Source organism: Salmo salar, chromosome 20 (assembly GCF_965601325.2).
Source record: "Salmo salar chromosome 20, fSalSal1, whole genome shotgun sequence".
Taxonomy (NCBI): domain Eukaryota; kingdom Metazoa; phylum Chordata; class Actinopteri; order Salmoniformes; family Salmonidae; genus Salmo; species Salmo salar.
The window spans coordinates 90,980,838-91,006,762 of NC_138310.1; the positions used below are offsets into that span (position 1 = coordinate 90,980,838).

General features: G+C 45.8%; 1 protein-coding gene across 1 annotated transcript in view; it reads left to right on the plus strand.

Moving 5' to 3' along the window:
* Window positions 1-25,925, plus strand: part of mtus2b (microtubule associated tumor suppressor candidate 2b) — a 127,043-nt gene that overhangs the window by 86,496 nt on the left and 14,622 nt on the right. The window contains exon 7 of the mRNA XM_045703428.2: window positions 17,651-17,717. Within this exon, the coding sequence (XP_045559384.2) occupies window positions 17,651-17,717 (67 nt within the window). The remainder of the gene's footprint in view (window positions 1-17,650; window positions 17,718-25,925) is intronic.

Below are 25,925 nucleotides of genomic sequence, written 5' to 3' on the forward strand. Positions count from 1 at the left end.
TAACCATACCCAGGTTAGCTGTATTTCTACACACCCCATTTAACCATACCCAGGTTAGCTGTATTTCTACACACCCCATTTAACCATACCCAGGTTAGCTGTATTTCTACACACCCCATTTAGCCATACCCAGGTTAGCTGTATTGCTACACACCCCATTTAGCCATACCGTGGGGTTAGCTGTATTTCTACACACCCCATTTAACCATACCCGGGTTAGCTGTATTTCTACGCACCCCATTTAACCATTACCAGGTTAGCTGTATTTCTATACACCCCATTTAGCCATACCGTAGGGTTAGCTGTATTTCTACACACCCCATTTAACCATTACCAGGTTAGATGTATTTCTATACACCCCATTAAGCCATACCCAGGTTAGCTGTATTTCTACACACCCCATTTAACCATACCCAGGTTAGCTGTATTTCCACACCCCATTTAACCATACCCAGGTTAGCTGTATTTCTACACACCCCATTTAACCATACCCAGGTTAGCTGTATTGCTACACACCCCATTTAGCCATACCGTGGGGTTAGCTGTATTTCTACACACCATATTTAGCCATACCCAAGGGTTAGCTGTATTTCTACACACCATATTTAACCATACCCAGGTTAGCTGTATTTCTACGCACCCCATTTAACCATTACCAGGTTAGCTGTATTTCTATACACCCCATTTAGCCATACCGTAGGGTTAGCTGTATTTCTACACACCCCATTTAACCATACCCAGGTTAGCTGTATTTCTACACACCCCATTTAGCCATACCCAGGTTAGCTGTATTTCTATACACCCCATTTAACCATACCCAGGTTAGCTGTATTTCTACACACCCCATTTAGCCATACCCAGGTTAGCTGTATTTCTATACACCCCATTTAACCATACCCAGGTTAGCTGTATTTCTACACACCCCATTTAGCCATACCCAGGTTAGCTGTATTTCCACACACCCCATTTAGTCATACCCAGGTTATCTGTATTTCTACACACCCCATTTAACCATACCCAGGTTAGCTGTATTTCTACACACCCCATTTAGTCATACCCAGGTTAGCTGTATTTCTACACACCCCATTTAACCATACCCAGGTTAGCTGTATTTCTACACACCCCATTTAACCATACCCAGGTTAGCTGTATTTCTATACACCCCATTTAGCCATACCGTAGGGTTAGCTGTATTTCTACACACCCCATTTAACCATTACCAGGTTAGCTGTATTTCTATACACCCCATTTAACCATACCCAGGTTAGCTGTATTTCTATACACCCCATTTAACCATACCCAGGTTAGCTGTATTTCTATACACCCCATTTAACCATACCCAGGTTAGCTGTATTTCTACACACCCCATTTAACCATACCCAGGTTAGCTGTATTTCTACACACCCCATTTAACCATAGGGTTAGCTGTATTTCTACACACCCCATTTAACCATACCCAGGTTAGCTGTATTTCTACACACCCCATTTAACCATACCCAGGTTAGCTGTATTTCTACACACCCCATTTAGCCATACCCAGGTTAGCTGTATTGCTACACACCCCATTTAGCCATACCGTGGGGTTAGCTGTATTTCTACACACCCCATTTAACCATACCCGGGTTAGCTGTATTTCTACGCACCCCATTTAACCATTACCAGGTTAGCTGTATTTCTACACACCCCATTTAACCATACCCGGGTTAGCTGTATTTCTACACACCCCATTTAACCATACCCAGGTTAGCTGTATTTCTATACACCCCATTTAGCCATACCGTAGGGTTAGCTGTATTTCTACACACCCCATTTAACCATTACCAGGTTAGATGTATTTCTATACACCCCATTAAGCCATACCCAGGTTAGCTGTATTTCTACACACCCCATTTAACCATACCCAGGTTAGCTGTATTTCTACGCACCCCATTTAACCATACCCAGGTTAGCTGTATTTCTACACACCCCATTTAACCATACCCGGGTTAGCTGTATTTCCACACCCCATTTAACCATACCCAGGTTAGCTGTATTTCTACACACCCCATTTAACCATACCCAGGTTAGCTGTATTGCTACACACCCCATTTAGCCATACCGTGGGTTAGCTGTATTTCTACACACCATATTTAGCCATACCGTAGGGTTAGCTGTATTTCTACACACCCCATTTAACCATACCCAGGTTAGCTGTATTTCTACACACCCCATTTAACCATACCCAGGTTAGCTGTATTTCTACACACCCCATTTAGCCATACCCGGTTAGCTGTATTTCTATACACCCCATTTAACCATACCCAGGTTAGCTGTATTTCTACACACCCCATTTAGCCATACCCGGGTTAGCAGTATTTCTACACACCCCATTTAACCATAGGGTTAGCTGTATTTCCACACACCCCATTTAACCATACCCGGGTTAGATGTATTTCTACACACCCCATTTAACCATACGGTTAGCAGTATTTCTACACACCCCATTTAACCATAGGGTTAGCTGTATTTCCACACACCCCATTTAACCATACCCAGGTTAGCTGTATTTCTACACACCCCATTTAACCATAGGGTTAGCAGTATTTCTACACACCCCATTTAACCATAGGGTTAGCTGTATTTCTACACACCCCATTTAACCATAGGGCTAGCTGAACTGACGTCGCTGGCCACCCACAAACTACTTAAAGGATACTTGACATTCCTCTAAAGTACTGAGTGTTTGCTTGAGTCTGCCTGGAGTGCCAGATGCACAAGGTTTTCAATTTGAAGGATTTTGCTATTGCTTTTAATGTAATATCCATTGAGAGCTGCTTTGAGGTTTTAGGATGGTAATGCTTTGTCCTTGTACTGTATCTTCTTAAAGATGTCACAATCACAGTGCACTGTCTCTTCCCCATTGGCTCTGAGCCAGAGCTTGGCCCAAGCCATGGAAGAGAAAGTGATCAGATTACTGTTGGATGGCTGAAAGCATTTAGTCTCACTGATACTGGAAAGGCATCACTCCTCCCTCCTTCCCTCCCATCACTCCTCCCTCCTTCCCTCCCATCACTCCTCCCTCCTTCCCTCCCATCACTCCTCCCTCCTTCCCTCCCATCACTCCTCCCTCCTTCCCTCCCATCACTCCTCCCTCCTTCCCTCCCATCACTCCTCCCTCCTTCCCTCCCATCACTCCTCCCTGCTCACCTCACCCTCCCTCCCATTGCTCTTCCGTCCTTCATCCATCCTCACCCATCCTCCCTCCCCCCTCACCCTTCCTCATCCATCCTCCTTCCCTCACCCTTCCTCATCCATCCTCCTTCCCTCACCCTTCCTCATCCATCCTCCCCTCCCTCACCCTTCCTCATCCATCCTCCCCTCCCTCACACCTTCCTCGTTCATCCTTCCTCCCTCCCTTAATCTTCCTCATCCATCCTCCTTCCCTCACCCTTCCTCATCCATCCTCCCCTCCCTCACCCTTCCTCACTCATCCTTCCTCCCTCCTTTAATCTTCCTCATCCATCCTCCTTCCCTCACCCTTCCTCATCCATCCTCCCCTCCCTCATCCTTCCTCCCTCCCTTAATCTTCCTCATCCATCCCCTGTAGTCCAGCACCACCGTTGGTAGTCAGAGGAGGCTGTTGATTGATGTTGGAAGGACTGGTAGTCAGAGGAGGCTGGTTGATTGATGTTGGAAGGGCTGGTAGTCAGAGGAGGCTGGTTGATTGATGTTGGAAGGGCTGGTAGTCAGAGGAGGCTGGTTGATTGATGTTGGAAGGGCTGGTAGTCAGAGGAGGCTGGTTGATTGATGTTGGAAGGACTGGTAGTCAGAGGAGGCTGGTTGATGTTGGAAGGACTGGTAGTCAGAGGAGGCTGGTTGATTGATGTTGGAAGGGCTGGTAGTCAGAGGAGGCTGGTTGATTGATGTTGGAAGGACTGGTAGTCAGAGGAGGCTGGTTTATGTTGGATGGGCTGGTAGTCAGAGGAGGCTGGTTGATGTTGGATGGGCTGGTAGTCAGAGGAGGCTGGTTGATGTTGGAAGGACTGGTAGTCAGAGGAGGCTGGTTGATGTTGGAAGGGCTGGTAGTCAGAGGAGGCTGGTTGATTGATGTTGGAAGGGCTGGTAGTCAGAGGAGGCTGGTTTATGTTGGATGGGCTGGTAGTCAGAGGAGGCTGGTTGATGTTGGAAGGACTGGTAGTCAGAGGAGGCTGGTTGATGTTGGAAGGGCTGGTAGTCAGAGGAGGCTGGTTGATTGATGTTGGAAGGGCTGGTAGTCAGAGGAGGCTGGTTGATGTTGGAAGGACTGGTAGTCAGAGGAGGCTGGTTGGTTGATGTTGGAAGGGCTGGTAGTCAGAGGAGGCTGGTTGATGTTGGAAGGACTGGTAGTCAGAGGAGGCTGGTTGGTTGATGTTGGAAGGGCTGGTAGTCAGAGGAGGCTGGTTGATGTTGGATGGGCTGGTAGTCAGAGGAGGCTGGTTGATGTTGGAAGGACTGGTAGTCAGAGGAGGCTGGTTGGTTGATGTTGGAAGGGCTGGTAGTCAGAGGAGGCTGGTTGATGTTGGATGGGCTGGTAGTCAGAGGAGGCTGGTTGATGTTGGAAGGACTGGTAGTCAGAGGAGGCTGGTTGATTGATGTTGGAAGGACTGGTAGTCAGAGGAGGCTGGTTGATTGATGTTGGAAGGACTGGTAGTCAGAGGAGGCTGGTTGATGTTGAATTGGTTGTGGAGGATATTTGGGCAGCTTATTATGTGTATCATATCGTAAAGTGCATTTCAACCTGACTGCATCACCTCAGCTGTAATTTCTCTCTCTTTGTATTTGTGTGTGTGTGTGTGTTCGCGTGCATTTTTTACATAGACAATTTCCCCCCAAAAAAGATTCACGTGTGAGTTTACTCACTAATATTATGTAAATGTGTAGGTGCTCCCTGTAGAAGTGCCATGCCAGGAAATAGACTAGTTATTGAGTAGTTCCTCCCCCATCTCCCTCTCCACTGTTCTGTTTTAAGACAGACATGGGTAAGCCGGTGTGTATCTGTGTGTGCGCATGTGTGCTTGTGTGTGTGTGGGGCGGGGGGGGCTAGTTACGCTAGGCTAAGGCAGGCAGACAGACAGAGTCGGTGCTCAGCCCTGTTACTTTGGCAGTAGTCTTTTGTTCCAGCAGAGATCACACAGAGCGATCGGACGGGACACAGCAGGAAAAGAGGTGAGGCTGGCTGGCTCTTCAGTCCTCCCGTTTCTCCTGTCTCCATCCCTCCATCCCTCCATCGCTCCATCCTTCCTTCCATCCCTCCATCCCTCCATCGCTCCATCCTTCCATCCCTCCATCCCTCCATCTCTCCCTTCTTCTCCCTCTATCCCTTTCTCTCACTATCTCTGCCAAGATCTCCCTCTATTTCCATCTCTTCTCCTCATTCTATCCTTCTTTTCCCCTCCCCCTCTTTGTTTTGCGTCCCTACCTCCCTCTATTCTGTCTCTCCCCTCCCCCCCACTCTCTTCTGCCTCCTCTATTTTTCTCCCTCTCTATCTGTCTGGGTGTGTGCTGCACCCCAGCAGCATTAGCAGCAGTGTGGATGAATCAGTGTGCTATGGGCCATTACTGCTCTATTCTCTACCTCCGCTGGCTGGACCGCACGGTAAACAGCTTCCAGCAGCTTCTATCCGCAGATAGACAGACAGATGCATCCTTCCTCAGTCAGGACTTTAGCTGACTGCATTTTTCTGTTTGTACGTGAGTGTTTAGAGGGAAAGAGAGAGAGAGACCACCATTTTATATTATTATTTGTTATTCTTTATAATTTTTTTACAATGTAAATTGTATACATTGTTACTTTGGCAATATTGACACAATGTTTATCATGCCAATAAAGCAGCTTGAATTTGAATTTGAGAGAGAGAAAGAGAGTGTGTACTGTATCTAGCTGCTTAGGATCAGAGTTGGCTAGCTATGAGAGTTATTCTGAGTCAAATTAGATTATGCTTTGTATATATCTCTCTTCCTGTTCCATGCACACTCTATCTATCTCTCCCTCTCTCTCTCTCTCTCTCTCTCTCTCTCTCTCTCTCTCTCTCTCTCTTCTTTCTCTCTCTCTCTCTCTCTCTCTCTCTCTCTCTCTCTCCCTCTCTCTCTCTCTCTCTCTCTCTCCCTCTCTCTCTCTCTCTCTCTCTCTCCTCTTTCTCTCTCTCTCTCTCTCTCTCTCTTTCTCTCTCTCTCTCTCTCTCTCTCTCTCTCTCTCTCTCTCCTCTTCTCTCTTCTCTCTCTCTCTCTCTCTCTCTCTCTCTCTCTCTTCTCTCTCTCTCTCTCTCTCTCTCTCTCTCTCTCTCTCTCTCTCTCTCTCTCTCTTCTTTCTTTCTTTCTCTCTCTCTCTCTCTCTCTCTCCCTCTCTTCTTTCTCTCTCTCTATCTCTCTCTCTCTCTCCCTCTCTCTCTCTCTCTCTCTCTCTCTCTCTCTCTCTCTCTCTCTCTCTCTCTCTCCCTCTCTTCTTTCTTTCTTTCTCTCTCTCTCTCTCTCTCTCTCTCTCTCTCTCCTCTCTTCTTTCTCTCTCTCTCTATCTCTCTCTCTCTCTCTCTCTCTCTCTCCAATTTCAATTTCACTTTAACAGGCTTTATTAGCATGGGGGAAACATATGTTAACATTGCCAGAGCAAGTGAAATAGAAAATAAACAAAAGTGAAATAAACAATACAAATTTACAGTAAACATTACACTCACAGAAGTTACAAAAGAATAAAGACATTTCAAATGTCATATTATGTCTATATACAGTGTTGTAATGATGTGCAAATAGTTAAAGTATGAAAGGGAAAATAAACATAAATATAGGTTGTATTTACAATGGTGTTTGTTCTTCACTGGTTGCCCTTTTCTTGTGGCAACAGGTCACAAATCTTACTGCTGTGATGGAACACTGTGGTATTTCACCCAGTAGATATGGGAGTTTATCAGAATTGGATTTGTTTTCGAGTTCTTTGTGGATCTGTGTAATCTGAGGGAAATATGTGTCTTTAATATGGTCATACATTTGGCAGGAGGTCAGGAAGTGCAGCTCAGTTTCCACCTCATTTTGTGGGCAGTGTTGCACATAGCCTGTCTTCTCTTGAGAGCCAGGTCTGCCTACGGTGGCCTTTCTCAATAGCAAGGCTATGCTTACTGAGTCTGTACATAGTCAAAGATTTCCTTAATTTTGGGTCAGTCACAGTGTTTAGGGCCAAATAACATTCTAGTTTGCTCTGTTTTTTGTAAATTCTTTCCAATGTTTTCTCATGATTTGGTTGGGTCTAATTGTGTTGCTGTCCTGGGGCTCTGTGGGGTCTGTTTGTGTTTGTGAACAGAGCCCCAGGACCAGCTTGTTAAGTGGACTCTTCTCCAGGTTCATCTCTCTGTAGGTGATGGCTTTGTTATGGAAGTTTTGGGAATCGCTTCCTTTTAGGTGGTTGTAGAATTTAACGGCTCTTTTCTGGATATGGATAATTAGTGGGTATCGGCCTAATTCTGCTCTGCATTATTTGGTGTTTTACGTTGTACACAGAGGATATTTTTGCAGAATTCTGCATGCAGAGTCTCAATTTGGTGTTTGTCGCATTTTGTTAATTCTTGGTTGGTGAGCGGACCCCAGACCTCACAACCATAAAGGGCAATGGGTCCTATAATTGATTCAAGTATTTTTAGCCAGATCCTAATTGGTATGTTGAATTTTATGTTCCTTTTGATGATATAGAAGACCCTTCTTGCCTTGTCTCTCAGATTGTTCACAGCTTGGGGCTTAAGCTGCATCCCTGTCTCACCCCACCACCCTGTGGAAAGAAATGTGTGTTTTTTGCCAATTTAAACCACACACTTGTTGGTTGTGTACATGTATTTTATAATGTCGGATGTTTTTCCCCCAACACCACTTTCCATTAATTTGTATAGCAGACCCTCAGTGCCAAATTGAGTCCACAGCTTTTTTGAAATCAACAAAGCATGAGAAGACTTTGCCTTTGTTTCGGTTTGTTTGTTTGTCATTTAGGGTGTGCAGGGTGAATATTTACATTTACATTTTTTACATTTTAGTCATTTAGCAGACGCTCTTATCCAGAGCGACTTACAGTAGTGAATGCATACATTTCATACATTTCATTTCATGCATTTTTTTTGTACCGGCCCCCCGTGGGAATCGAACCCACAACGCTGGCGTTGCACACACCATGCTGGCGTTGCAAACACCATGCTCTACCAACTGAACCACATGGAATATGTGTTCTGTTGTACAGTAATTTGGTAAAAAGCCAATTTGACATTTGCTCAGTACATTGTTTTCTCTGAGGAAATGTACAAGTCTGCTGTTAATGATAAAGCAGATGATTTTCCTAAGGTTGCTGTTGATGCATATCCCACAGTAGTTATTGGGGTCACATTTGTCTCCACTTTTGTGGATTGGGGTGATCAGTTCTTGGTTCCAAATATTTGGGAAGATGCCAGAGCTGAGGATGATGTTAAAGAGTTTTAGTATAGCCAATTGGAATTTGTGGTCTGTATATTTTATCATTTCATTGAGGATACCATCAACACCACAGGCCTTTTTGGGTTGGAGGGTTTGTATTTTGTCCTGTAATTCATTCAATGTTACTGGAGAATCCAGTAAGTGCTAGTAGTCTTTAATGTAATTGTAGAATCCAGTGGGTTCTGGAAGTCTTTAATGTAATTGGAGAATCCAGTGGGTTCTGGAAGTCTTTAATGTAATTGGAGAATCCAGTGGGTTCTGGAAGTCTTTAATGTAATTGGAGAATCCAGTGGGTTCTGGTCTTTCTAGTCTTTAATATTTGATTCTAAGATTTGTAATTGATCATGTATATGTTTTTGCTCTTTGTGCTTTGTTATAGAGACAAAAAGACCTCTCTCGCTCTGTCTGTGTTTCTCTCTCTCTCTCTCTGTCTCTAGGAAGTGTGTCATTACAGGAGAGGGAGGAAGTGTGTCATTGCAGGAGAGAGAGGAAGTGAAGAAGTGTGTCATTGCAGGAGAGAGAGGAAGTGAAGAAGTGTGTCATTGCAGGAGAGAGAGGAAGTGAAGAAGTGTGTCATTGCAGGAGAGAGAGGAAGTGAAGAAGTGTGTCATTGCAGGAGAGAGAGGAAGTGGAGAAGTGTGTCATTGCAGGAGAGAGTGGAAGTGTGTCATTGCAGGAGAGAGAGGAAGTGTGTCATTGCAGGAGAGAGAGGAAGTGTGTCATTGCAGGAGAGGGAGGAAGTGGAGAAGTGTGTCATTGCAGGAGAGAGAGGAAGTGTGTCATTGCAGGAGAGAGAGGAAGTGTGTCATTGCAGGAGAGAGAGGAAGTGTGTCATTGCAGGAGAGAGAGGAAGTGTGTCATTGCAGGAGAGAGAGGAAGTGGAGTAGTGTGTCATTGCAGGAGAGAGAGGAAATGGAGAAGTGTGTCATTGCAGGAGAGAGAGGAAGTGAAGAAGTGTGTCATTGCAGGAGAGAGAGGAAGTGTGTCATTGCAGGAGAGAGTGGAAGTGAAGAAGTGTGTCATTGCAGGAGAGAGAGGAAGTGTGTCATTGCAGGAGAGAGAGAAAGTGGAGTAGTGTGTCATTGCAGGAGAGAGAGGAAATGGAGAAGTGTGTCATTGCAGGAGAGGGAGGAAGTGGAGAAGTGTGTCATTGCAGGAGAGGGAGGAAGTGAAGAAGTGTGTCATTGCAGGAGAGAGAGGAAGTGTGTCATTGCAGGAGAGAGAGGAAGTGGAGAAGTGTGTCATTGCAGGAGAGAGAGGAAGTGAAGAAGTGTGTCATTGCAGGAGAGAGAGGAAGTGGAGAAGTGTGTCATTGCAGGAGAGGGAGGAAGTGAAGAAGTGTGTCATTGCAGGAAAGAGAGGAAGTGGAGAAGTGTGTCATTGCAGGAGAGAGAGGAAGTGGAGAAGTGTGTCATTGCAGGAGAGAGAGGAAGTGAAGAAGTGTGTCATTGCAGGAGAGGGAGGAAGTGAAGAAGTGTGTCATTGCAGGAGAGAGGAAGTGTGTCATTGCAGGAGAGAGAGGAAGTGGAGAAGTGTGTCATTGCAGGAGAGAGAGGAAGTGAAAAAGTGTGTCATTGCAGGAAAGAGAGGAAGTGAAGAAGTGTGTCATTGCAGGAGAGAGAGGAAGTGTGTCATTGCAGGAGAGAGTGGAAGTGAAGAAGTGTGTCATTGCAGGAGAGAGAGGAAGTGTGTCATTGCAGGAGAGAGAGAAAGTGGAGTAGTGTGTCATTGCAGGAGAGAGAGGAAATGGAGAAGTGTGTCATTGCAGGAGAGGGAGGAAGTGGAGAAGTGTGTCATTGCAGGAGAGGGAGGAAGTGAAGAAGTGTGTCATTGCAGGAGAGAGAGGAAGTGTGTCATTGCAGGAGAGAGAGGAAGTGGAGAAGTGTGTCATTGCAGGAGAGAGAGGAAGTGAAGAAGTGTGTCATTGCAGGAGAGAGAGGAAGTGGAGAAGTGTGTCATTGCAGGAGAGGGAGGAAGTGAAGAAGTGTGTCATTGCAGGAAAGAGAGGAAGTGGAGAAGTGTGTCATTGCAGGAGAGAGAGGAAGTGGAGAAGTGTGTCATTGCAGGAGAGAGAGGAAGTGAAGAAGTGTGTCATTGCAGGAGAGGGAGGAAGTGAAGAAGTGTGTCATTGCAGGAGAGAGGAAGTGTGTCATTGCAGGAGAGAGAGGAAGTGTGTCATTGCAGGAGAGAGAGGAAGTGGAGAAGTGTGTCATTGCAGGAGAGAGAGGAAGTGAAAAAGTGTGTCATTGCAGGAAAGAGAGGAAGTGAAGAAGTGTGTCATTGCAGGAGAGAGAGGAAGTGAAGAAGTGTGTCATTGCAGGAAAGAGAGGAAGTGAAGAAGTGCGTCATTGCAGGAGAGAGAGGAAGTGAAGAAGTGTGTCATTGCAGGAGAGAGAGGAAGTGAAGAAGTGTGTCATTGCAGGAAAGAGAGGAAGTGAAGAAGTGTGTCATTGCAGGAGAGAGAGGAAGTGTGTCATTGCAGGAGAGAGAGGAAGTGAAGAAGTGTGTCATTGCAGGAGAGAGAGGAAGTGTGTCATTGCAGGAGAGAGAGGAAATGGAGAAGTGTGTCATTGCAGGAGAGTGAGGAAGTGGAGAAGTGAGTCATTGCAGGAGAGTGAGGAAGTGGAGAAGTGAGTCATTGCAGGAGAGAGAGGAAGTGAAGAAGTGTGTCATTGCAGGAAAGAGAGGAAGTGAAGAAGTGTGTCATTGCAGGAAAGAGAGGAAGTGAAGAAGTGTGTCATTGCAGGAGAGAGAGGAAGTGGAGAAGTGTGTCATTGCAGGAGAGAGAGGAAGTGGAGAAGTGTGTCATTGCAGGAGAGAGAGGAAGTGGATAAGTGTGTCATTGCAGGAGAGAGAGGAAGTGAAGAAGTGTGTCATTGCAGGAGAGAGGAAGTGAAGAAGTGTGTCATTGCAGGAGAGAGGAAGTGAAGAAATGTGTCATTGCAGGAAAGAGAGGAAGTGAAGAAGTGTGTCATTGCAGGAAAGAGAGGAAGTGAAGAAGTGTGTCATTGCAGGAGAGAGAGGAAGTGGATAAGTGTGTCATTGCAGGAGAGAGAGGAAGTGAAGAAGTGTGTCATTGCAGGAGAGAGGAAGTGAAGAAATGTGTCATTGCAGGAAAGAGAGGAAGTGAAGAAGTGTGTCATTGCAGGAAAGAGAGGAAGTGAAGAAGTGTGTCATTGCAGGAGAGAGAGGAAGTGGAGAAGTGTGTCATTGCAGGAGAGAGAGGAAGTGGAGAAGTGTGTCATTGCAGGAGAGAGTGGAAGTGGATAAGTGTGTCATTGCAGGAGAGAGAGGAAGTGAAGAAGTGTGTCATTGCAGGAGAGAGAGGAAGTGAAGAAGTGTGTCATTGCAGGAGAGAGAGGAAGTGGAGAAGTGTGTCATTGCAGGAGAGAGAGGAAGTGGAGAAGTGTGTCATTGCAGGAGAGAGTGGAAGTGGATAAGTGTGTCATTGCAGGAGAGAGAGGAAGTTCAGAAGTGTGTCATTGCAGGAGAGAGAGGAAGTGAAGAAGTGTGTCATTGCAGGAGAGAGAGGAAGTGGAGAAGTGTGTCATTGCAGGAGAGAGAGGAAGTGGAGAAGTGTGTCATTGCAGGAGAGAGAGGAAGTGGAGAAGTGTGTCATTGCAGGAGAGAGAGGAAGTGAAGAAGTGTGTCATTGCAGGAGAGAGAGGAAGTGAAGAAGTGTGTCATTGCAGGAGAGAGGAAGTGAAGAAGTGTGTCATTGAAGGAAAGAGAGGAAGTGAAGAAGTGTGTCATTGCAGGAAAGAGAGGAAGTGAAGAAGTGTGTCATTGCAGGAGTGAGAGGAAGTGGAGAAGTGTGTCATTGCAGGAGAGAGAGGACGTGGAGAAGTGTGTCATTGCAGGAGAGAGTGGAAGTGGATAAGTGTGTCATTGCAGGAGAGAGAGGAAGTGAAGAAGTGTGTCATTGCAGGAGAGAGAGGAAGTGAAGAAGTGTGTCATTGCAGGAGAGAGAGGAAGTGGAGAAGTCTGTCATTGCAGGAGAGAGAGGAAGTGGAGAAGTGTGTCATTGCAGGAGAGAGTGGAAGTGGATAAGTGTGTCATTGCAGGAGAGAGAGGAAGTTAAGAAGTGTGTCATTGCAGGAGAGAGAGGAAGTGGAGAAGTGTGTCATTGCAGGAGAGAGAGGAAGTGGAGAAGTGTGTCATTGCAGGAGAGAGTGGAAGTGGATAAGTGTGTCATTGCAGGAGAGAGAGGAAGTTAAGAAGTGTGTCATTGCAGGAGAGAGAGGAAGTGAAGAAGTGTGTCATTGCAGGAGAGAGAGGAAGTGGAGAAGTGTGTCGTTGCAGGAGAGAGAGGAAGTGGAGAAGTGTGTCATTGCAGGAGAGAGAGGAAGTGAACAATTGTGTCATTGCAGGAAAGAGAGGAAGTGAAGAAGTGTGTCATTGCAGGAGAGAGAGGAAGTGGAGAAGTGTGTCATTGCAGGAGAGAGAGGAAGTGGAGAAGTGTGTCATTGCAGGAGAGGGAGGAAGTGTGCCATTGCAGGAGAGGGAGGAAGTGTGTCATTGCAGGAGAGAGAGGAAGTGTGTCATTGCAGGAGAGAGAGGAAGTGTGTCATTGCAGGAGAGAGAGGAAGTGGATAAGTGTGTCATTGCAGGAGAGAGAGGAAGTGTGTCATTGCAGGAGAGGGAGGAAGTGTGTCATTGCAGGAGAGAGAGGAAGTGTGTCATTGCAGGAGAGAGAGGAAGTGGATAAGTGTGTCATTGCAGGAGAGAGAGGAAGTGGAGAAGTGTGTCATTGCAGGAGAGAGAGGAAGTGGAGAAGTGTGTCATTGCAGGAGAGAGAGGAAGTGGAGAAGTGTGTCATTGCAGGAGAGAGAGGAAGTGAAGAATTGTGTCATTGCAGGAAAGAGAGGAAGTGAAGAAGTGTGTCATTGCAGGAGAGAGAGGAAGTGGAGAAGTGTGTCATTGCAGGAGAGGGAGGAAGTGTGCCATTGCAGGAGAGGGAGGAAGTGTGTCATTGCAGGAGAGGGAGGAAGTGTGTCATTGCAGGAGAGGGAGGAAGTGTGTCATTGCAGGAGAGGGAGGAAGTGGGGACAACGTGTAGGCTGTTATCCTTCCTCAATATGGGTCTCACTATCAGTTGTGGAGATCTAAGGACAGGGCCTTATGTTGTGACGTTAGCATTTCTACTAGACAAGTCTGGTTGGTGGTGTTGTTATAGACTGTTGTCGTATCGATCATTACGATCTTATCAGTCTTCCAAAGGACAGATTACATTGCATGTTTCCATAGCCTCTAGTCTGCTGGTCTGCTCTATGTCATGACTCTGGTCTGCTGGTCTGCTCTATGTCATGACTCTGGTCTGCTGGTCTGGTCTGTCATGACTCTGGTCTGCTGGTCTGCTCTATGTCATGACTCTGGTCTGCTGGTCTGCTCTATGTCATGACTCTGGTCTGCTGGTCTGGTCTATGTCATGACTCTGGTCTGCTGGTCTGGTCTATGTCATGACTCTGGTCTGCTGGTCTGCTCTATGTCATGACTATGCTCTGCTCTATGTCATGACTCTGGTCTACTAGTCTGGTCTATGTTGAGGAATCAGCTTGGTGACTCTGGTCTGTATGTAGATATATCAGATGGTTGTACTGGCTGGGTAAGCAACTGGTCTGTATGTGAATGTATCAGATGGGTGTATCAGGTGGGTGTATCAGATGGGTGTATCAGATGGGTGTATCAGATGGGTGTATCAGATGGGTGTATCAGATGGGTGTATCAGATGGGTGTATCAGATGGGTGTATCAGATGGGTGTATCAGATTGGTGTATCAGATGGGTGTATCAGATGGCAGTGTATCCCTGAGGAGAGAAGATTTAATTAATTTTATAGATGGAGCAGCTGTCTCCCTGTCTCCCTGTCTACCTGTCTCCCTGTCTCCCTGTCTCCCAGTGTGTGACGTAGAAGTCCGTCACTGGCCGCGGGCAGCATTTGGTACTTTAACGCACGCACACATTCATCACTCCTCCCTGCTCCGTTATCAGATAAGTTAACAATGTGGGTCGACACACAAGTTAACGTCTCTATCTTAGTACATACATTTCACACTTACTTCAGTAACCGGTTAGGGTATAAAGAAATAAAGACAGGTGTTCATATTTAATATAAGCAATATTTAGTATACTTATCGATGTTATGGATGAGCGCGGTTGTTTGTTCTGTTCCTCTCTCTCTCCATCTCTGTAGCTTCCAGGTATGCTGGATAAGGACCCGAGCTAAGGGAATTGGGCTTACTTTGTAGTGCCTGTCCGGAATGGCTCATTAAAGTAAACGGGCATATTGGAAGACACTGTCAGTAGTGATGTAATTTTGTAAATGTTATATTGTGATGTTGTTTCATAAACGTGTTGCAATGTATATATTTTGGTATGTTTAGATAAATGGAAACTGTATGTTGAATAGGTAATTGCTTAATTAATTAGTGTTAATTGTTCTGAGGGGAGGGGCTACCCCTACAAAAGGAGCCTCTCTTTCAGTTCAAGGAGAGGCATTTTGGATTGAGCTGTGGGTGGGGCAGCTTTGTTTTTAAGCTGTCCCATAAGGTATATGTTTGATGGCAGTACTGTTGTTTTGTTGCGGAATCACTATGTAAATAAACACCTTTGCACAGAAGAACTTTTGCGGCTCCGCCATCTTTTTATTTTTTATAGAGGTTAGGTTTTCCAGTTTAGCCTTCTGGCCTACTCTACGTGACACAGTGTGATGACACTCCCTGTCTCCCTGTCTCCCAGTGTGATGACACTCCCTGTCTCCCTGTCTCCCTGTGTGATGACACTCCCTGTCTCCCTGTCTCCCTGTGTGATGACACTCCCTGTCTCCCTGTCTTCCTGTCTTTCAGTGTGATGACACTCCCTGTCTCCCTGTGTGAAGACACTCTCTGTCTCCCTGTCTCCCTGTGTGATGACACTTCCTGTCTCCCTGTCTCCCTGTCTCCCTGTGTGATGACACTTCCTGTCTCCCTGTCTCCCTGTGTGATGACACTCCCTGTCTCCCTGTCTCCCTGTGTGATGACACTCCCTGTCTCCCTGTCTCCCTGTCTTCCTGTCTTTCAGTGTGATGACACTCCCTGTCTCCCTGTGTGAAGACACTCCCTGTCTCCCTGTCTCCCTGTGTGAAGACACTCCCTGTCTCCCTGTCTCCCTGTGTGATGACACTTCCTGTCTCCCTGTCTCCCTGTGTGATGACACTCCCTGTCTCCTTGTGTGTTTTGTGTTCCAGGAAGTAAATGGATTATGTTGTCGTGGTAAAGGGGAATATGAGATGAGGAAGGAGGGGCTGTTTGGGAGACTGGGCTTCCTTCATCTGCCCTGACCTGAAACCAAACGCTGGATGTCTGCCAAGTATTCCATTTCACTGTTCCAGTTGTTTTATTCATATCAGTGCAGATGAAGGAAAGAAAAAGATGAGGAGAGGAAGCCACTTTAGACCATTGAGGTTCAGCCATAGTTCTGTTGAGGGAGGACCGCATCATAATTACATTATGCTGACTCGTAGTCCACTCTCGTCCTGTTCAGTTGGCTTGTCTATTTAACCTCAGCTTCCTCTGTACATGAGTCCATCGTGGTTATTGTCTATAAACATGTTGAATCACTAAATTCCTGTTGTCTCTCTGCGACTCTCTCTCTTTCTCCTGGTCTATTTAGAACAGTGTTAAGCTACGGGCCTCAACCTGTTGTAATATAAATCATTCACATCAGATGTACATTGTTAAACTGTTGGATTATATTGATCTGATCTTATTTACTACTAGGGAGGGGATCCATTTATTTATTTATTTATTTATTATCAGTGTGATGGTGTTTTGTGTTGTGTTGTGTCAGGCTTTGTGAGTAGGGCTGTTCTGGCTCTAGGAGGGATGCTCTAGCAGGGTGTCACGTTATAAAGAGTCCCCATGCAGGGCTGTTCTGGCTCTGCTCTGACTGGGAATATGATGCTCTAAGCAGGGTGTCACGTTATAAAGAGTCCCCATGCAGGGCTGTTCTGGCTCTGCTCTGACTGGGAAGATGACGCTGTAAGCAGGGTGTCACGTTATAAAGAGTCCCCATGCAGGGCTGTTCTGGCTCTAGGAGGGATGCTCTAGCAGGGTGTCACGTTATAAAGAGTCCCCATGCAGGGCTGTTCTGGCTCTGCTCTGACTGGGAAGATGACGCTGTAAGCAGGGTGTCACGTTATAAAGAGTCCCCATGCAGGGCTGTTCTGGCTCTGCTCTGACTGGGAATATGATGCTCTAAGCAGGGTGTCACGTTATAAAGAGTCCCCATGCAGGGCTGTTCTGGCTCTGCTCTGACTGGGAATATGATGCTCTAAGCAGGGTGTCACGTTATAAAGAGTCCCCATGCATGGCTGTTCTGGCTCTGCTCTGACTGGGAAGATGATGCTGTAAGCAGGGTGTCACGTTATAAAGAGTCCCCATGCAGGGCTGTTCTGTCTCTGCTCTGACTGGGAAGATAACGCTGTAAGCAGGGTGTCACGTTATAAAGAGTCCCCATGCAGGGCTGTTCTGTCTCTGCTCTGACTGGGAAGATGACGCTGTAAGCAGGGTGTCACGTTATAAAGAGTCCCCATGCAGGGCTGTTCTGGCTCTGCTCTGACTGGGAATATGACGCTCTAAGCAGGGTGTCACGTTATAAAGAGTCCCCATGCATGGCTGTTCTGGCTCTGCTCTGACTGGGAATATGATGCTCTAAGCAGGGTGTCACGTTATAAAGAGTCCCCATGCAGGGCTGTTCTGGCTCTGCTCTGACTGGGAATATGATGCTCTAAGCAGGGTGTCACGTCATAAAGAGTCCCCAGGGATGTAGCTAGGAGCACCATTCATCATGTTAACTGCTCACACACACACACACAACAACAATATACTGTCATTTGATGTATGCCCCAAGAGATATGTACACCAGTGGAGGCTGCTGAGGGGAGGACAGCACATAATAATGTCTGGAACGGAGTGAATGGAATGGCATCAAACACCTGGAAACCATTCCACTGATTCCACTCCAGCTATTACCATGAGCCCGGCCTCCTCAATTAAGGTGTCACCAACCTCCTGTGATGTACCGGTGATTTCAGGTCCCCCTCGGAGAAGCAGTTTCAACCTCAAGGGTCCTGCTTTGTTAAAAATAAATAATGAACTGTTAAATACATATCCTCCATGCTTGACGGAAGTGTGTGTGTCTGTGTGTTTCAGAGCGAGAGTGCCATCCTGAAGGAGAGGGAACTGTCCCTGGAGCTTGCCAGGATCAGGGATGAAGTGGGTAAGTAAACACCTGCCATGCCAGCTGGATTGCTAGCTGAATGCTATCTGGATTGCTAGCTGGGTTGCTAGCTGAATGCTATCTGGATTGCTAGCTGGATTGGTGGCTGGATTGCTAGCTGGACTGCCAGCTGAATGCTATCTGGATTGCTAGCTGGATTGCTAGCTGAATGCTATCTGGATTGCTAGCTGGGTTTGCTAGCTGAATGCTATCTGGATTGCTAGCTGGGTTGCTAGCTGAATGCTATCTGGATTGCTAGCTGGGTTGCTAGCTGAATGCTATCTGAATGCTATCTGGATTGCTAGCTGGATTGGTGGCTGGATTGCTAGCTGAATGCTATCTGGATTGCTAGCTGGATGCTATCTGGATTGCCAGCTGGATTGCTAGCTGGATTGGTGGCTGGATTGCTAACTGGATTGCTAGCTGGATTGCTAGCTAGATGCTACATGTTTCTGGAATTGTGACATTTTAAGAGATAGGGGGACTATAGACAAGGCACACTGATACACTGATTGGTTACCAGCTAGGTAGGGAGATGGTGAGTCACTCGGCTGTGGCAGTAGGTATGCTACATTACCATGTCATCTATTATACAGAATATGAACCTGTAACGATAGGGTAGGAGCTAGTCTCCCTAGAGAGGGATCGGGCTGGTGAAGGGTTCAGGTTAGTCATATTACCCTGTCTGATATGTTGGGGGATTCAGGCTAGTCATATTACCCTGTCTGATATGTTGGGGGATTCAGGTTAGTCAGGATACAAGTAAAGATTCAGCATAGAAATGTTACCCTGTATAAGGGCACAAGGCGAGACCCAAATACAGACACAGGAGGCAGATGGTTGAGCTCCGATATTTATTATACCAAAAGGGGTAGGCAAAAGGCAGGTCTGGGACAGGCGAGTGTTCAGTAACCAGGTCAGAGTCCAAACAGTACCAGGCGATAGGCAGGCTCGAGGTCAGGACAGGCAGGGGTTCAGTAACCAGGTCAGAGTCCAAACGGTACCAGACGACAGGCAGGCTCGAGGTCAGGACAGGCAGGGGTTCAGTAACCTGGTCAGAGTCCAAACGGTACCAGACGACAGGCAGGCTCGAGGTCAGGACAGGCAGGGGTTCAGTAACCTGGTCAGAGTCCAAACGGTACAGGACGATAGGCAGGCTCGAGGTAAAATGGATGAAGTAAAAAAATGTCCTCATCAATCTACACACAATACCCCATAATGAGAAAGTGAAAACATGTTTAAAAAAAACTAAACAGAAATACCTAATTTACATCAGTATTCAGACTCTTTGCTATGAGACTCGAAATTGAGCTCAGATGCATCCTGTTTCCATTGATCATCCTTGAGATGTTTCTACAACTTGATTGGAATCCACCTGTTGTAAATTCAATTGATTGGACATGATTTGGAAAGGCACACACCTGTCTATATAAGGTCCCACAGATGACAGTTAATGTCAGAGCCAAAACCAAGACATGAGGTCGAAGGAATTGTCCGAAGAGATCCGAGACAGGATTGTGTCAAGGCACAGATCTTGGAAGGGTAACAAAACATGCAACATTGAAGGTCGCCAAGAACACAGTGGCCTCCATCATTCTAATATGGAAGAAGTTTGGAACCACCAACACTCTTCCTAGAACTGGCCGCCCGGCCAAACTGAGCAATCGGGGGAGAAGGGCCTTGGTCAGGGAGGTGATCAAGAACCTGATGGCGACTCTGACAGAGCTCCAGAGTTCCTCTGTGGAGATGGGAGAACCTTCCAGAAGGACAACCATCTCTGCAACACTCCACCACTCTGACCTTTATGGTAAAGTGGCCAGACGGAAGCCACTCTACAGTAAAAGGCACATGACAACCCACTTGAAGTTTGCCCTAAGGCACCTACAAGATTCTCTAGTTTGATGTTACCAAGATTAAACGTTTGGGCCTGAATGCCAAGCGTCATGTCTGGAGGAAACCTGGCACCATCCCAACAGTGAAGCATGGTGGTGGCAGCATCATGCTGTGGGGATGTTTTTCAGGGGCAGGGAATGGGAGACCAATCAGGATTGAGAGAAAGAACGAAGCAAAGTACAGACAGAAACTTGATGAAATCCTGCTCCAGAGTGCTCAGGACCTCAGACTGGGGCAAAGGTTTACCTTCCAACAGGACAACGACCCTAAGCACACAGCCAAGACAATGCAGGAGTGGCTTCAGAACAAGTCCCTGAATGTCTTTGAGTGGCCCAGCCAGAGCCCGGACTTGAACCCGATCGAACATCTCTGGAGAGACCTGAAAATAGCTGTGCAGCGACGTTCCTCTCCGACCTGAGGGAGCTTGAGAGGATCTGCAGAGAAGAATGGGTGAAACTCCCCAAATACAGGTGTGCCAAGCTTGTAGCGTCATACCCAACACTCAAGGCTGTAATCACTGCCAAAGGTGCTTCAACAAAGTACTGAGAAAAGGGTTCTGAATACTTTGCTTTGTCATTATGGGGTATTGTGTGTAGATTGATGAGAAAAACAGATTTAATCAATTTTAGAATAAGGCTGTAATGTAACAAAAGTGAAGGGTTCTGAATACTTTCAGAATGCACTGTATGTACATGTAAGTGTTGGGGTGAAAATCAGAAAGTCTGGGTAACCGTTTAGTTAACTTATGGCTTTGGGGTAGAAGCTGTTCAGGAGCCTTTTGGTCACAGACTTGATGCTCCGGTATCGCTTCCCGTATGGTTGCAGAGAGAACAGACTGTGACTTGGGTGGTTCAAGTCTTTTTGGGCCTTCCTCTGACACCGCCTGGTATCGACATCCTGGATAGCAGGGAGCTGGGCCCCAGTGATGTACTGGGCTGTATGCCCTACCCTCTGTAGCACCTAGCAGTGATGCAGCCACTCAAGATGCTCTCGATGGTGCAGCTGTATAACTTTTTGAGGATCTGAGGTCCCATGCCAAATCTTTTCAGTCTCCTGAGAGGAAAGAGGTGTTCTCCTCTTCACGACTCTGTTGGTGTGTTTGTACCACGATAAGTCCTTAGTGATGTGTACACCCAGGAACTTGAGGCTGTCGACCATCTCCAATACAGCCCTGTCGATGTGAATGGGGGAGTGCTCGGCCCTCCGTTTCCTATAGTCAATGATCAGCTCCTTTGTCTTGCTGATGTTGAGGGAGAGGTTGTTGTCCTGGCACCACACTGTCAGGTCTCTAACCTCCTCCAGGTAGACTGTCTCAATGTCGTCGATGGTCAGGCTTACCACCGTCGTGTCGTCAGCAAACTTAATGATGGTGTTGGAGTCATGTACGGCCACAGTCATGGGTGAACAGGGAGTACAGGAGGGTGCTAAGCAGGAACCCCTGAGTTGCCCCTGTGTTGAGGGTCAGCGGATGTGTTGTTGCCCGTCAGAACGTCAGGTATTCAGTTGCAGAGGGAGGTGTTTAAATCCCAGGGTTCTTAGCTTAGCGATGCGCTTTGTGGACACTATGGTGTTGAATGCTGAGCTGAAGTCAATGAACAGCATTCTCACATAGGTGTTCCTTTTGTCCACGTGTGAAAGGGCAGTGTGGGGTGCAATAGAGATTGCATCATCTGTGGATCTGTTTGGGCGGTATGCAAATTGGAGTGGGTTGGGATGATGGTGTTGATGTGAGCCATGACCAGCCTTTCAAAGCATTTCATCGACACAAATGTGAGTGCTATGGGGCGATAGTCATTTATACATTTTACCTTGGCGTTCTTGGGAATGGGGACTATAGTGGTCTGCTTGAAACATGAAGGTATTACAGACTGGGTCAGGGAGAGGTTGAAAATGTCAGTGAAGACCCTTGCCAGCTGGTCAGCTCATGCTCTGAGTACACGTCCTGGTAATCCGTCTGGCCCTGCAGCCTTGTGAATGTTAACCTGTTTTAACATCTTACTGACATCGGCTACAGAGAGTGTCCTACAGAGCTGAGATGAAAGGAAGATATCACTGGGCAGCTCGCGGCTGGGTTTCCCTTTGTAATCCGTGATAGTTTCCAAGCCCTGCCACAAAGTTAAATCTAGACTTGGTTTCCTCTATCGTAATCACTCCTCTTTCACCCCAGCTGCCAAACTAACCCTGATTCAGATGACCATCCTACCCATGCTAGATTACGGAGACATCATTTATAGATCAGCAGGTAAGGGTTGCTCTCGAGCGGCTAGATGTTCTTTACTATTCGGCCATCAGATTTGCCACCAATGCTCCTTATAGGACACATCACTGCACTCTATACTCCTCTGTAAACATCTCTGTAAACCCGTCGCAAGACCCACTGGTTGATGCTTATTTATAAAACCCTCTTAGGCCTCACTCCCACCTATCTGAGATATCTACTGCAGCCCTCATCCTCCACATAAAACACGCATTCTGCCCGTCACATTCTGTTAAAGGTCCCCAAAGCACAGACATAATGGGTCGCTCCTCTTTTCAGTGCATGGCAGCTAGCGACTGGAACGAGCTGCAACAAACACTCAAACTGGACAGTTTTATCTCAATCTCTTCATTCAAAGACTCTATCATGGACACTCTTACTGACAGTTGTGGCTGCTTTGTGTGATGTATTGTTGTCTCTACCTTCTTGCCCTTTGTGTTGTTGTCTGTGCCCAATAATGTTTGTACCATGTTTTGTGCTGCTACCATGTTGTGTTGCTACCATTCTGTGTTGTCATGTGTTGCTGCCATGCTATGTTGTTGTCTTAGGTCTCTCTTTATGTAGTGCTCTGTTGTCTCTCTTGTCGTGATGTGTGTTTTGTCTTATATTTATCTTTTATGAATTGTTTTATTTTTAATCTCAGCCCCCGTCCCCGCAGGAGGCCTTTTGCCTTTTGGTAGGCCGTCATTGTAAATAAGAATTTGTTCTTAATTGACTTGCCTAGTTAAATAAAGGTAAAATAAAATTTGTAAAAATCAACCCCAAAAAAATCGAATGAGCATCAGAGCCAGTGTAGTAGGATTCAATTTTCGTCCTGTATTGACACTTTGCTTGTTTTATGGTTCGTTGGAGGGCATAGCGGGATTTCTTATAAGTGTCCGGGTTAGCGTTCCGCTCCTCGAAAGCAACAGTTTTAGCCTTTAGCTGAGTGCGGATGTTGTCTGTAATCCATGGCTTCTGGTTGGGATATGTACGTAAAAGGTCACTGTTGGGACGACGTCATCAATGTGACTGATGTGGTGTGACTCCTTAATACCATCGGATGAGTCCCAGAACATATTCCGGAACATATTCCAGTCTATGCTAGTGAAACAGTCCTGTAGCTTAGCTTTCGCTTAATCGAACCACTTCCGTATTGAGCACGTCACTGGTACTTCCTGTTTGAGTTTTTGCTTGTAAGCTGGAATCAGGAAAATAGAGTTAAGGTCAGATTTTCCAAATGGAGGGAGAGTTTTATATGTGTCTCTCTGTGTAGAGTAGAGGTGATATAGAGTTTTTTTTCGTCTATAGTTGCACAGGTGACATGCTGGTAGAAATGAGGTCAAACTGATTTAAATCACTGGCCAATAGGAGCACCGCCTCTGGATGAGTATTTTATTGTTTGCTTTTGGCCCTATAGAGCTCCAAAATATACAGCTACAAAAATATAGACCAAAACTCTCTTGGTAAATAGTATGGTCTACAGCTTATCATGAGGTATTCTACCTCAGGCGAGACTTTCTTAACATTAGAGATCGCTCACCAGACACACACCACCCCCCTTGAGCTTACCTGAAGCTGTCGTTCTGTCATGCTGATGCAGAGAAAATTAGGATAAGCATATTAGTGCTTTAGGTCCAGTTGATAGGATTGTCTCGAACAGTTTATTCTCCAGGGACATTCTCATTTTTAGTTTCTGTTGTTATACATTCCAGCGCCAGTCGGTCAGTAGCCTAGTCAAACTGTGCCCAGCTTCGCGCGCGACCAATGCGAAGTAGGTCGGCCTGTTCCTGATCTTGCAGAGCATTCAAAATGCTAAAATGGCTTGCATTATATTAGGCTTTATTAGTTGAGGGACCTATGTCATTTACTAGGTTATTGTTATCTATGTGCTGTTGAAAATGTTTTTTTTACTGGTCAGCTACTAGAAATACAACTCTCATCTGGCTTTAATTACAATATATTTTATTTTAATTGTTTAGGTTCACTATCAGCAATAGTTTGGTAGTTTTTCTTTAAACAATCAGTGTATATTTATGGTAATTTTTACATATACAGGGTAAAGTTGATCATTTCATAACGAGAACAGCAATCACTTTTTTGTGAGGCCCAGTATAGTCGTGGCCAAAAGTTTTGAGCATGACACAAATATTAATTTCCACAAAGTTTGCTGCTTCAGTGTCTTCAGATATTTTTGTCAGATGTTACTATGGAATACTGAAGTATAATTACAAGCATTTCATAAGTGTCAAAGGCTTTTATTGACAATTACATGAAGTTGATGCAAAGAGTCAATATTTGTAGTGTTGACCCTTCTTTTTCAAGACCTCTGCTCTCGGAGGATATGTTGGTACCATTCTTTATTCATGTATGTGTTCTTAGGCAAAATTGTGAGTGAGCCCACTCCCTTGGCTGAGAAGCAGCCCACACATGAATGTTCTCAGGATGCTTTACTGTTGGCATGACACAGGACTGATGGTAGCGCTCACCTTGTCTTCTCCGGACAAGCTTTTTTCCGGATGCCCCAAACAAATCGGAAAGGGGATTCACCCCAGAAAATGACTTTACCCCAGTCCTCAGCAGTCCAATCCCTGTACCTTTTGCAGAATATCAGTCTGTCCCTGATGTTTTTCCTGGAGAGAAGTGGCTTCTTTGCTGCCACCAGGCCATCCTCCAAAAGTCTTTGCCTCACTGTGCGTGGAGATGCACTCATACCTGCCTGCTGCCATTCCTGAGCGAGCTCTGTACTGATGGTGCCCCGATCCCGCAGCTGAATCAACTTTAGGAGACGGTCCTGGCGCTTGCTGGACTTTCTTGGGCATCCTGAAGCCTTCTTCACAACAATTGAACCGCTCTCCTTGAAGTTCTTGATGATCCGATAAATGGTTGATTTAGGTGCAATCTTACTGGCAGCAATATCCTTGCCTGTGAAGCCCTTTTTGTGTAAAGCAATGATGACGGCACGTGTTTCCTTGCAGGTAACCATGTTTGACAGAGGAAGAACAATGATTCCAAGCACCACCCTCTTTTTGAAGCTTCCAGCCTGTTATTCGAAGTCAATCAGCATGACAGAGTGATCTCCAGCCTTGTCCTCGTCAACACTCACACCTGTGTTAACGAGAGAATCACTGACATGATGTCAGCTGGTCCTTTTGTGGCAGGGCTGAAATGCAGTGGAAATGTTTTTTGGGGATTCAGTTCATTTGCATGGCAAAGAGGGACTTTGCAATTAATTGCAATTCATCTGATCACTCTTCATAACATTCTGGAGTATATGCAAATTTCCATCATACAAACTGAGGCAGCAGACTTTGTGAAAATTAATATTTGTGTCATTCTCAAAACTTTTGGCCATGACTGTACATGGCCGAAAGAGAGGAGAAGATGACTCCGTAAAAACGTCCAGTTAAAACCAGGGGTTGGAACCAAAATTATTTTCCAATCGTTTAGTTCTGGACAAAAATATTATTTTTGGTGTTCCGTTCCACTGCTCCGAACAGCAAAATAAAGTTCTGAACCGGTTCGAGCACCAAAAAAGTGCAAGTTTATTTCATTCCATTTTTAAAACTCTGAAATCATTTTTTTTTTTTACATTTAGCTTGACATTAAATTACTTAATTAATCAGTGTAGATAGAGCAGATTGTTATGTAAACACACTGAAATATAAACGCTACAATTTCATTGATTTTACTGAGTAACTGTTCATATAAGGAAATCAGTCAATTGAAATAAATAAATTAGGCCCTAATCTATGGATTTCACATGACGGTGAATACAGATATGCATCTGTTGGTCACAGATACCTTTACAACAAAAAGTAGGGGCGTGGATCTGAAAACCAGTCAGTATCTGGTGTGACCACCATTTACCTCATGCAACGCGACACATCTCCTTCACATAGAGTTGATCAGGCTGTTGATTGTGGCCTGTTGGAATGTTGTTCCACTCCTCTTCAATGGCTAGGCGAAGTTACTGGATATTGGCTGGAACTGGAACACGTTGTCATACATGTTGATCCAGAGCATCCCAAACATGCTCAATGAGTGACATGTCTGGTGAGTATGCAGGACATTTTCAA